At 40.7% G+C, this 14,417-nt stretch overlaps 1 protein-coding gene across 1 annotated transcript in view; it reads left to right on the plus strand.

Annotated features, from left to right (window-relative positions):
• The window catches only part of pcyt2 (phosphate cytidylyltransferase 2, ethanolamine), a 50,588-nt gene that overhangs the window by 26,130 nt on the left and 10,041 nt on the right, over positions 1–14,417 (plus strand). The window contains exons 9-10 of the mRNA XM_084319342.1: positions 3,737–3,802; positions 4,294–4,359. Of these exons, the coding sequence (XP_084175468.1) occupies positions 3,737–3,802; positions 4,294–4,359 (132 nt within the window). The remainder of the gene's footprint in view (positions 1–3,736; positions 3,803–4,293; positions 4,360–14,417) is intronic.

Below are 14,417 nucleotides of genomic sequence, written 5' to 3' on the forward strand. Positions count from 1 at the left end.
TTAACCCAGTTGTCTATCTGTATGTCATATGTTACGATGAATTGAAAATGGGGGACCCTGATGTAAACAAGACGAAAGTCTTTCTCTGGGGTCTGCATTCCCTTAACAATTGTATGTATTGAGCTGTACTGTGTACTGTATACCCATTCTGCAATCTGTTAATAAAGTTTTCAATCAATTCAATCAATCAATAACTAGACAGTTACAATATAACATTTAGATTAATTAACCCAGTTAATGCCTTAAGAGAGAGAGGCTGGTGGTCAAGTCAAGAGTTATTTGTCACAAGTTGTTTATTAGCCTAGACATTTTCAATTCATCATCTTGTTTACATCAGGGTCCCCCATGTTCAATTCATGATAACATATATGACATACAGGTAGACAGATGGACAGTACTGCTACATTTAGACATTTATGACATACCAGATTTTGAACTTGTGGTAGGCCTAGACATTTTCAATTCATCGTCTTGTTTACATCAGGGTCCCCCATGTTCAATTCATGATAACATATATGACATACAGGTAGACAGATGGACAGTACTGCTACATCTAGACATTTATGACATACCAGATTTTGAACTTGTGGTAGGCCTAGACATTTTCAATTCATCGTCTTGTTTACATCAGGGTCCCCCATGTTCAATTCATGATAACATATATGACATACAGGTAGACAGATGGACAGTACTGCTACATCTAGACATTTATGACATACCAGATTTTGAACTTGTGGTAGGCCTAGACATTTTCAATTCATCGTCTTGTTTACATCAGGGTCCCCCATGTTCAATTCATGATAACATATATGACATATATGTATGGGCCACTCTCCAGGTGACCTGCATCGACCTTGCCCACACCAGGATCTCCTCCTCAGACTGGTGAGTCATTCGCACAGTGGCCTCAAAAGAGGTATGGTCAACGCAGGTCCAGGATGGGTTCACCGCACGTCTGTACGTGCAGACATGATATGTGTAACCCTTCGGTAAAAGTCCTTCAACACACAAGCAACAAGATGTTATTTTTTTGAAAGCCAGTAAATACTGACAAAAAAAAGCATAGACACTTAGAAGAAGCAATGTATAGTCCCCCCCACCCACCCAACCTCCTCCAATGTACAGTTTCTACGTCAAATGTATAGCCTTTCTTTTCTGGACTCTTTTTGTATCACAAACAGTACTGTATTTGTAAATCTGGTATGTCATAAATGTCTAGATGTAGCAGTACTGTCTATCTGTCTACCTGTATGTCATATATGTTATCATGAATTGAACATGGGGGACCCTGATGTAAACAAGACGATGAATTGAAAATGTCTAGGCCTACCACAAGTTCAAAATCTGGTATGTCATAAATGTCTAGATGTAGCAGTACTGTCCATCTGTCTACCTGTATGTCATATATGTTATCATGAATTGAACATGGGGGACCCTGATGTAAACACGACGATGAATTGTGAAATGTGAATAAACCGTGAAGTCACGCGAAATAACGTTATACGCGACGCTATACAAACCAATTACATAATCCTATCCAACATGTGTAAAGGCACACACAACATATTCCAGTTAACGGTATATATCTTTTAATGATTCGTTATGGCGTAATCAATACTTCCATGCGTATAAATTGCGTTCAGCCTCTCTCTCTGGAGTTAACGGAGTTTCGACTCCTGGCTAGAGGAGCCTGTCTCGGCTCATGCGGGGGGCCAATCAGAGAGGGGCTTCGCTCAACCAATCAGAGAGGGGTCTGCAGAAATGGGAGGGGTCTGCAAAATGGAGTTCAACCAATCAGAGAGGGGTCTGCAGAAATGCGGCTACGAATTGTAGAGACGCTGACAGGACCTACCAAAGCAGCCATGTGACCGTTTTAGTTGCTGGGGAGACAGGGTCACAAAGGTCATGCAACTTTATCATTAAGTCAATGGAACATGACTTGTATTCCTAATTTCTTTGTTGAATAACTTTTGATTAGCCGGTCATATTGTAATGAGAGTTGCAGGACTGGCGGAGGGAGATTGAACTTGATCGGCTCCATAATATAGGCGCATAGCCGCATACTGACATTTTGTGCTTAAAGCTATTTGTAATTAGAGTACTTTTAATGGCACACACACACACACACACACACACACACACCAGGAAATACTTTTAACATTACATGCTTTTAGAAGAGTGGAGAGAGAGACACAGACGTGATTATTAGAACTGAATGGAATTACTTGACAGGTCAAATGTTATAAACAACTCACCATCCCTGTTCCTATATGATTAATTTACCCTGAAATGTTTTACAGGTTATGGTTTAGATGTTTCAGCCTTTGAATAAAATAGCTAAATTAAAAATAATTATTCAAATGATTATAGGCCAAGTTTATCTCTCTCTAACTCACTCTCTCACACACACACACACACACTTTGAGCCACTACACTGCAAGACATTTAATTAATGTTTAATTAAAGTTCAATGTATGCATCAGTCATTATGTTTCTTCAGATGGATTCATGTCATTGTGGATGTGCCACAGGATAGAAATGCCCATCCTGTTTGCAATATAGGACTTTGATTTCAGTAACTGGTTGTTTCATTTACTACACGCTATTGAAAAGGGAGGCAGTGGGCTGAGAGCAGGAGGAGTGGGAGGAGCAGAAGGAGTTGGGAGCAGAAGGAGGTGGGAGGAGCAGGAGGAGGGAGCAATAGGAGGAGCAGGAGCTGGTGGGAGGAGCAGGAGCTAGCGAGACAAAAGTCTGGTGTGGCAGCTGGAGTTCTTTCAACCCCCACAGCATCTACACCAGAATGAAGCTTAGAACCTGTAGTTTTTAGCTGTATGCGTTTGTTAAAATATTGATTGATTGAATATTGATAATAATATTGAAAAAACACAATTATGTTTTACCTTGTGTTTCAGTCAATATTCATCCGTTTAAGACAGGTCTTGGCTATCAAATTAACAGAACACCCAGTCCAGATTTTTACGGTAACAGTTGCCACCAAGGCAAATAGAAGACGCAGTTTTTGTGACTCGTGCCCAAACAAAAATCCCACAGAACTCAACATTCTGCAGGCTACTCACTGAATATTTGAGCTGTCAAATCAGACACAGACATCACATTTTGACATGACAAACACGTTTTGATGTAAAACTCTCACAGGTAGTAGCAAATTACCTGTTTAACTTTGAATTACCATGCAAGTCCTATTTTCACATAATTTTTATAGAGCCTCCAAATTTTGTTACGTGACCTAACTCCCGAACATGAAACGGTATGAAAACCACACATTACAGTGATTACACAATCTCAAAACCATTCGATGTCTTTGCTGTGCCAGCACTTTTACCCAATGGCTGACTAACAGCCACACAAGGTTAGCCAGAGCTAAACCACAACACGGCTGGTGACCAATACATTGACCCTACCTCAGCCTCTCTTGAATGTTTGATGTAGAATCAGATTATGTGGAAAGGTCCCAACTGTTACCATTCCTCTGATCTTCCTAACTCCATCGTCTCTCTCTCTCTCTCTCTCTCTCTCTCTCTCTCTCTCTCTCTCTCTCTCTCTCTCTCTCTCTCTCTCTCTCTCTCTCTCTCTCTCTCTCTCTCTCTCTCTCTCTCTCTCTCTCTCTCTCTAACTCTCCCTCTCTCTCTAACTCTCCCTCTCTAACTCTCATTCTCCTTTCACTCTCTAACTCTCTCTCTCTCCTCTTTATCTCTCTAACTCTCTCTCTCTCTAGTATGTGTCAGAGGTGGTGATTGGTGCTCCATACGCAGTGGGAAAAGACCTCCTGGATCATTTTAAGGTGAGGTGTTTTTTTGTCATTGTTTTCTTTTGTCTTTGTTTCTCTCTGATCACGGTGAATGTGATATATGATGATGTCGCAGGATTAACGAGTGCTAGAATAGGTACCATTTTAAGAAGAAAAAGGTGGAGAGTAGAAATTACTTATTTAATAATGTATCTGCGGTAAAGGAGATTAGAAGGATAATAGATAAAAAGAAAAGGTCAGTGACTGGGAGGATGGACTGACCTGTCAGGTAATATGCCAAGTAATTTAGAAACTGCCTGCTCTATGAGAGCCTCTCATGTAGAGTGTACATGTATGCATGTGTGTGCGTGTCTATGTGTGTGTGCGTGTAAGAAAGTGAAAGCCTGGGGCGTCTGCCAGATTGGGGTTCTTTAGTGACAGACCTCTCCACTAGATATAAAGCAGACTGTAAGTCTTTCATTCACATCTCCTATAATATGCTAGTGTGTGTGTCTAACCTGGTGTGTGTGTGTGTGTTTACACAGGTGGACCTGGTGTGTCATGGGAAGACGGAGGTGCTCCCTGACAAGGACGGCTCAGACCCCTACGCTGTGAGTAGACTTCAAAATAAGAATAAAAGTCATGGGTGAAAAGGTACACAGGGTTCCCCACTGAGGGGAACATCATAAATCATCTGGTAAAGTCATGGGATGTCCGGGAATTTATAGATCGGTCTCTTTGCTGGAAATCTACCAGAATATACTTCCCAGCCTGTTTCACATACATTCGTTGCATTGAGTCGTGGATGAAGCTCTTACAGGGATCGGCAGGTATACGCATAATACTGTGCATTAACACTGTGCATTAACACTGTGCATTAACACTGTGCATTAACACTGTGTATTAACACTGTGCATGAACAGGTAGATGTATAACACACTGCATTAACACTGTGCATTAACACTGCATTAACACTGTGCATTACCACTGTGCATTAACGGGTAGATGCATAACACTGTGCATTAACACTGTGCATTAACACATTGGGTGCCACGCCCCTTCCGGGATACGGCTATGCGGTGCCAAGCATTAACCTAATAGAGTCCGTCACCTTGTTTGTAGAGCTATAATAAACTATATTTTATATTATAGCTATGATACAGTAATATGGTCGTTTGACACTGAGTTTCTTCCGGTCAAGATGCAAAAAAGAAATAATTTTTTCATCCATACATTCCAGTTTTATACCGTGGTGTAGGGGTGTAACGGTACGTGTATTCGTCCCGCAAATTTACGGTACGGACGTCACGGTGCGGTATGAGCAGCCATACGGCGAATACGCCCCACAGTGCACACACACGAGTCATGCATGCAGGCACTCGCGAGGTCCGTGCGAGAACAGCGCGCGTGGCCGGGCACACCGACTCAGACTTCAGAGCGGCGAAAGTGCACGGAGAAAGGCACATACATTGGAACAGCTGCAGGGTCATTATTACAGTTTTACAGTTTTCTTTCGTTTTCTTGTGTGCCCAATAACGTTAACCAAATGAAACCAATGGAAAGAAACTCACACGCGTCGCCGGCACACGCGCGCGCGCCAACAAACGCATCAACATTCTCCCCCGCCGGACTCACAGGCACAGCTCATCATCAAATAAGAAAAAGAAACATACTTTTCCGGACAGATCATCTGAGCTCCACTGTCTTTAAATCCAAATAATCCTCTGCCATTGTTGTAATATGTCATCTGTTCTCTAGTTCAGTCTCGTTAAATTCTCTTTAGAAGTGAAACCGAAACTTAGCAAGGATAAGTTGTTAAAGGGGCAGTAGGCAAGTGGATGCCTGAACACAGAATGACACCATTATCACTGACTACCACGGCAAGCCTATAGAAAATTATTCTATTTAATAATAATAATTATAATAATCATCATAAATATTAATTTAATTAATTAATTTTTTTATTAATTTAATTTAATAAGTATATTAAAATGATTGTTATTTAAAAAGAAAAAATGCTGTTGTACCGAACTCGTACCGAACCGTGACCTCAATACCAAGGTACGTACCGAACCGTGGCTTCTGTGTACCGTTACACCCCTACCGTGGTGAATATAAGTATAGTTATAGCGTGGTCTAGGGTAATTCCCAAAAGGCTACATAATAGCCTTTAGCGTGTATTCTACTAAAAGCGTTTTCTGATGCTCTGATCGTCACCAACGGAATACGTTACACACACACATTACACACACACGCTCCGATCGCAATGAAGGCATTTTTGGATCAATGCAAGATTGATACCATAATATAGCCCTTACCTTGACTAGGATCTGCCCCAAAAAGAATATTCCAATGATCTGATCACCATTCCAAGTATTGATGTCGATCGTGTTGCCAACATAATCCACCAAAGAACATGAACCGGGAGACTTTAGATTGACACACACGCTAAGCCACATAGTTTCAAAGGAAGTGCAATACCGGCCGCAAGGCGGCAGGCGGCGGTATTGGAATTTTGCGATTCCAGACCCATTCCCAATGATAACACAGGGCTCCCTGGATCGATTATGAATGGAAATATCGAATAAAATAAATAACGACCCAGAAACGTGTAAAGCAGTGAATGGCACTGAATGTGTTAACAGGTAGACTCATAACACTGTGCATTAACAGGTAGACGCATAACACTGTGCATTAACAAGTAGACGAATAACACTGTGCATTAACACCGTGCATTAACAGGTAGACACATAACACTGTGCATTAACACTGTGCATTAACACCTAGACACATAACACTGTGCATTAACACCGTGCATTAACACCTAGACACATAACACTGTGCATTAACACCGTGCATTAACACCTAGACACATAACACTGTGCATTAACACCGTGCATTAACACCTAGACACATAACACTGTGCATTAACACTTTGAGTGCCACGCCGGGTTTTCCTTTTTACCCCCTTGATGCCACGGTCCACTTCAATGTTAACGTTAATATCGCCTAATCTATGTTTTAAATTATGGCTATGTGTCTAATCTGCCCGTCGCTTATCAAAGAACACTTTTCCAGTCAGTGCTGTCAAGGCAGATTGGTTTTTTATCGCTTCATTTCCGTTTCAGAGCATTTTGAAAAGCACTCGTTTTGAAATAAAAAACAGTTCATTCTAGACCATTCTGTGATAATCGTCTTTTACTGGAATACGGTATTCCAGAACGTTGATATTCGTCGGCCTATTTATGAATCGTTTTCAAATAAACGCTAGATGATCAATATTATACGTGCACGCAAGCACATTCGCGCCGCGCACGGATAATCGCCGTGTTCATTTCCTCTTGGACTTTTCCAGTGAAACCGAAAGAGCCCATTTCACAAAACAGCCTATATCTTCATCAAAATTATTCTGATTATCCTAACACTGATAACATAGATTCCTTACCTGACATCAGATGGTATCCAACTGGTATATTCCAATTCCTGATCACCATTCGAAAAAATCGATAAGTGTATGGATCCAACGTGATACAGTAGTACACATGATTCCGCGGGGCTGAGAGGCTCCAGAATGAACTGTGGTAACCCCGGCTGGATCAGTGGACTGGAAAATGTGGAGTACCGGATTTTTTTCCCCATCCATTTTCATTGAGTCCATTCCAAAATCCCTTATGTCATCTGGGAGACGATAGGGGGGCGCTTTTTTCCACATATGATCGCCGGCGGTGCTCGGGTATACTCGGGTAGGCTCGCGTGATGCAATATGATTTCAGATCGCTAAAAAAAAATTAAATAAAAAATTCAGAGAAATCTCGTGAGTGGCTTTCAACATAACTATCGGAAACCCGAGATATCTCGTGTGTGGCAGTGAAAGTGTTAACAGGTAGACACATAACACTGTGCATTAACAGGTAGACGCATAACACTGTGCATTAACACAGTGCATTAACACCTAGACACATAACACTGTGCATTAACACTGTGCATTAACAGGTAGACACATAACACAGTGCATTAACACCGTGCACGCATATTCATCAACCCAGTGGCTTTCGTTTGTGCTCAAAATATTTCTGTGTAACAGTGAGACCCATTCATTCTAAATGAGAATTGCAGCTGCAAGCTCCAGATGAAATCGTAGCAGAGGGACTTGAGGCCGATTTTATGCTAAATCAGCTGAATGTAGGGAGAGGGACATACGCTGGTTGTGGAAACTCCCTACTTCACCTTTCATGGTTATTCCATTTCTCTGGTCGGCGGAACAGAGAGGGAGAGGAGAGACTGTTGCGTTCTAGTCGTCACTCATTCAATGTGGACCCGTACAGAACAGGGATGGGCACGAGTAATATTTTACCAGATTGACTACTCGCATGGATTACTCGAGTAGTGATTGAGTAATTGTTTAGGGGCAGAAGCAATAACATGATAGTCACACACACAGAGTCACACACACACACACACACACACACACACACACACACACACACACACATGCTACCGATTTTATTATGCACAGCAATACACCTGATGTTTAATGCTTATTCAGTCAAAACAGTCAGTTACCATTTGCAATAATTGCATTAACTCCACTCGGTCTGCCGCAGGTCTCTCAGCTCATGGAACGGCATGTCTGTATAATACTAGTCTATGAACGCTATGCAAAGTGGGAGACATGTTGTTGGCACAATTTGGAAATGCACAAAATAGGGGTGTGTAACGGTACACATATCTGTACTGAACCGCTTCAGTACTGGACCTTCGGTTCAGTACGCGCTGTGTACCGAACGAATGCAACGGTACGTTAACCACCAACGGAATGCGCATGCAGAACAATTCTTTTCATGCAGAATTGTATTCAAAACTCCAAGTTCAGCCCTTCCCAAAATATAACTTGCGCAAAGGACCGGATGTTCGTTCAGCCCATGCACAACACTGAGAGATTACCTGTAATTTAGCATAGCCTCATAGTGAACGCACACACACACACACACACACACACACACACACACACACACACACACACACACACACACACACACACACACACACACACACACCCTCTCTCTCTCAGTGCGTGAGGAGGATTGGTGCTAGATTGAGAAGGGGCTGTCTCTCGGAGATCAAATTAATGATAGTTTGCGGCATATAGAGCGGACATTCATACACCGCAACGTGCCTCCAAACAAGGTGTGATAAACATGAATTGATATATTTTCCTTGGCATGAAACAGGAAATAGTATTTACCATTAGGGACCTGCATGATGCTTCTTTCTCTATTCAATAATGTTTTACCCTGAGGGATGATTTACAATAAAGTGTTAATAAAGAAAAATAGGCTACTTACATTCTTGACGCTAGAACTCCCAAAATAGCGTTAGCATAAAAGAAGGTAGGCCAGCTGTAGTTTACATAGCTTGCATAAAACGGTCTCGAGGTTCCACAAGTTAATCAAAATCAGAAGTACCGTAATTTTCGGACTATAAGGCGCACCTGAATATAAGCCGCAGCAGCTAAATTGAATGATGTGTACATATATAAGCCGCACTGGACTATAAGCCGCAGGTGTTTTAATGTTTAATTACCATATGTAAGGGTTCGTGCACAGAGGCGTCCTCCTCCATCACGCAGCAGTCCAGCCTTTCGGAACCCGTTGGTGATCGTGGATGTTTTGACACTCCTCCACGCTGTCAGGATCCACTCGCAAACCAGTTTTGGTGAATGATTTATCGCCGCTAGTCATCCACGCCTCCCACTCCCAGGGCCATAGAGTTAAAGGTGGTGGACTGTAACCTGTCAAATCCATAGATTTAGGAGGTCCCCTAGTGGCCGTTAGCTGTAAAAATCCATAGATTAGCCGCAGGGTCGAAAAATGAAAAAAAAAGGCGAAAATTACGATATTTCCAACCGGGGCTTGAGATTGCAAATCACTGTCTTCGCACGTTATTCAGTTCAATGACGTCGCATGTCTCCTATCCGTCATGCATCGCATTCAGGCCCACGCCCACTTACTTACTTACTTAGGCCTTTTATTCCTTTCGGAACATAGGCCATTGTAGGGCTGGGCGATATATAGAGTATACTCGATGTATCGTGGCTTGTTCTACATGAGATGTAGTAAATTAATATATCGTGAACATCGAGTATATGTTGTCACGTTGCGGCTGAGATGAGACTTGCTTTTGCGCAGAGCTTTCCTCTCATTTCATTATAGACCTTAAGGACCTTAACACTTTGATTACCGGCCATTAACATGGTAAAACGTGGTTAAATGCCACTACCCACTTCAATGATAGCGTTGTAAACGCATAATCTCTGTTTTAAATTATGGCTATGTGTCTAATCTGCCCGTCGCTTATCAATGACTTGTTTGCAGTCAACATTGTCGAAACGGATTATTTTTTAAGCGGTTCATTTCCGTTTTATAGCATTTTGAAAAGCCCTCGTTTTCAAGGGAAATATATAGATTCCGTGATAAAAGGCATTTACTGGAATATTCTAGCATACACAAACACGTTGTAATTTTTCGGCCTATTTATGAATCGTTTTCAAATAAACGCTAGATTATCGATAGTATATGTGTACTTATGCACGCTATAGAGGCGGGCTGAAATATCGATTCTCTCATTTCCTGATCGCGCACACACAGACACACACACACACGCATAGGGCAAACGCTTATATCTCTGTGAAAACAGCTCTGATTATCCTAAGACTGGTAAAATAAATTCCTTACCTGAGATCAGATGTTATCCAAAAAGATTATTCCAATTCCTGATCGCCATTCCAAATATCGATCACGCTTATTGATTACAGTGTTTGGTACTGTAAATACATAATCCGACGTTTTCCGGGCCGGCGAGCACAAAGGATTCTTCAGTTGGCTTGAGGGAAAAGTAAAATGAGCAAACTGGCCATTGTCAGTGTAAAGTAATGGGGTGCAGTTACACAGGGAGAGACGATAGGGGGCGGTATCTTCCCAATTGAGCTCAGAGAGACTCTGCAGCACTAACCTGAGGCTCGATTGATGAAATATGAATTCAAATCGCCAATAAAAAAAAAAGACAAACAAACTCTATATAGCGTCGGGGGCACTCAAAGGTCGGCATGAACTAACGACAAAACGCGTCCGTGGCACTCAATGTGTTAAATGACATGCAATTGTAATTTCATTAGACAGACCAGCGCGGACCTTTAATGACATGCAATTGAATTGACGCAAGCAATGGGCTAACGTTAGCTGCTAACCAAGTTATCCATGATGACTAGGCTAAGATAACTAGCGTTAGATGCTAACCCTGGAAAACGCTCAAAGCAGACTCCACAACACTAGTTCCATTCGTGAGGAAAGGGGGTGGGTTATATTGACGACGCTTGACAACAGAAGTTTAAACATAACTTCATATTTATTATGACTTTTAGTTATTCGTTTCTTTATATCATCCAGTTTCCATCTCCGTGTGTTAAACTCTTCCTGTTTACTTTCGAGTGTGACATCACCTACGGCAGCTTAGACGATCAAAACGCAAACCTAGAACAAAACCCGAGGGGGGGGGGGGGGGGGGGGGGGCTGGCTCTCTTATGCGTTCTCTCTCTCTCTCTCTCTCTCTCTCTCTCTCTCTCTCTCTCTCTCTTGCGCGCTCTCTCTACATTCAATGATTTAAAGTAGCCAAACGTTACAATATAAATACTAACTGGATAGTTGATGATATAAACATTTAATTTCATTATCTGAAATATTCTAAAATCATTAAGTCTGCTATAAGCCATTATCCCTTTGTGTGTGATTATTATTTTCTCACAGTAGTGTGTGTATATATATATATATGTGTGTGTGTTTGGCTAAAGTGGATAGAAAACACAGTACTGTGCAAAAGTCTTTTATATAAATAGTCTTAGATGTAAATAATTTTTGTTATTAGTGTGTCAGTAGACTACTCTTAGTACATTTTCATTTAATAATTTTTTAAAGCATCTTCATGGTTTAATAATGCAAACATATGTTGCAGGGACCTATTATAATCATCATATTGGCGTGACTGTATGCATCAAAGGGTTAAATCAAGCATTTTTAAGTGCTTTAGAGGAAATGTCAAAATATTGCGATATATATCGTGATATGGCCAAAAAATATCGTGATATCATTTAGAGGCCATATCGCCCAGCCCTAGGCCATTGATGAAAAGTTTCCACCCCGTCTGTCTTGAGCCATCCCCTCCAGCTGTTTCCACGTCAGTCCCCTCGTCTTGAGTTCCTGCTCAAGTGTCTCTTCTCCAGGTGTTTTTGGGTCTGCCTCGCTTGCCTTGTGGGTTCCAGGTTAATGCCTGTTTAGTTATTGCGGTTTTGTGTCTTCGAAGTGTGTGCCCAATCCAGCTCCATTTTCTCCTGGTCAGCTGGACCTCCACTGATTCTTGCTTGGTGCATTCCCACAGCTTGATGTTGGTGATTGTGTTTGGCCAGAAGATCCTGAGGATACGTCTCAGACAATGGTTGATGAAGGTCTGCAGTTTATTAATGATGTTAGTGGTGGTTTTCCAGGTTTCAGAGCCATATAGCAGTACGGATTTGACGTTGGAGTTGAAGATTTTGAGCTTGGTGTAGGGTTAGGCGATATGGCCTAAAAATAAAATCCCTGATTTATTTTTTTCTCTTGAGAGCTAAAAAAAAACACGTTGTTTTTATTTGACACAAAAAAGTATCAAACCAAGATGAATGTCCCTTTTGGGATTGAAGTGCAAACCTAACTTTCACCAATCTTCACTTAAAAAAAATAAAAGGTGCCTCTTGATCAAACAAAGATGAATGTCCCTATTGGGATTAATAGTGCAATAACTAGATTTTTTTTGTTTTGAAAATCGTCCTAAATCATTCATTCGAATTAATCGATAATATCGATTCATCGCCCAGCCCTAGCTTCGTGTTGAGTTTGATGTTTCGGGTTTTCCAGATCTTGTTTAACATATAAAAGAAGGTTGAGATCCAAGGCAGCTCTACACATTTTTAAAAAGCCTTTATTTGTTGGCTTACATTATTTAGAAAAATATTTAAAAAAAACGACATGTTTCGGCCTACATGGCCTTCTTCAGGGTGTTGTAGCTGTGACAAGACAATACTGTGACTAAATAAAGAAAAAGGGAAAAACAAAACTCAGGAAGTGACTAATTACAATGGGGGACAGCTGGTCCCAAATGAATGAAGGCAAAGCAACATTCTCAACTTGAGTTGAAGGAATATACAATAATACTAAATAGAAATACACAAATTTGTATATTATGTATATATACACACACACTCAAAATATTATAACAACATAAGGAAATGAGTCAAAACAAACATAGAATAGATCAATAATAATATCAAAAATTATCAAATTATCAAAAACAACAATGTAAGAGCATTGAGTAATGCAAGACAAAAAATACTACTATATAATGTAATCTACTTAGCCTATAGAAGTGACAACATGTCCATAGAGTAATTTAAACCTGCAAAGAGGTGGCCTGTAGTCTATCAAAATACAATAAATAACAATGTATAAATACAATAAATAAATAAAGTGTTCTACTGGCCTATAAAAATGATACCATGTCTATGGAATCATTTAAACCTGGGAGTGAGGTGGCCTGTAGTCTATCGATCCAGCGACTTTCTTTCTGGTTTAGAATTCTTTGTCTATTTCCTCCTCTAGACGTGAGTGGAACACTGTCAATTCCGATAGCTGTAAATAAAACAGAGGTACTATGGTGAACTTCATGAATATGTTTAGCCATTGCATAATCCATGTTGTTAGTTTTGATAGCATATTTATGATCTGCCAGTCGATCAAGTAGGCGGCGTTTCGTACGACCAACATAAAAAGAGTCACATTTGGAACAAGACAGTATATAAATAACATGTGTCGTTTGACAATTAATAAAGCTGTTAGAAGTATATGTCTGTTTTGTAACTGGGTGGGTAAAACCTTTTGATCTTACCACCACATCGCATTGTTTGCAGTGACCACATCTATACGTTCCTATAGGAGGCTTTGGTAACCATGTAGATTTAACATCTGCCGGTAGATGGCTTCGTACTAATTTATCTCCGAGATTGGGAGCTCTCCTAAATGTACAGAGGGGCGGGTCAGGGAATATGTTAGACCTAGGGCCTCATCACATTGGATCAAGCTCCAATTATTTTTAATTATATTGCGAACAGCAAGGGCCTTAGTACTATAAGTGGTAGAGAAAAACACCCTATCGGTTTTCTCTTTTAGTGTCTTTCTTTTTAAGAGGGAGTCGCGTTCTACAGTAGCGGCTTCAGATATAGCTGTTTTAAGAGTATTATGTGTATAGCCACGTTCTCTAAAGCGATCATACATTTCTCCGCTCTTTTCTCTAAAATCAGCCTCACTGTCACAGATTCTACGTACTCTTTTAAATTGGCCGTAGGGAACATTGTTGATCAAAGTAGAGGGATGGAATCTCTCTGCATGTAAAATAGTATTTTTATGTGTTAACTTCCTGTACAATGACGTATGTAGGTCACCATTCAAATCTTTAGTGATTTCTAAGTCCATAAAATGGATCTTATCAGGACTAAAATCTAGAGACAGTTTTATATTTGGGTTAGTGTTGTTCAAATAACTATGAAATGCTTTCAATTCATCAATAGTGCCTTTCCACCACATAA

Source organism: Notolepis coatsorum (assembly GCF_963971535.1).
Source record: "Notolepis coatsorum genome assembly, chromosome: 7".
NCBI classification, from domain to species: Eukaryota; Metazoa; Chordata; class Actinopteri; order Aulopiformes; family Paralepididae; genus Notolepis; species Notolepis coatsorum.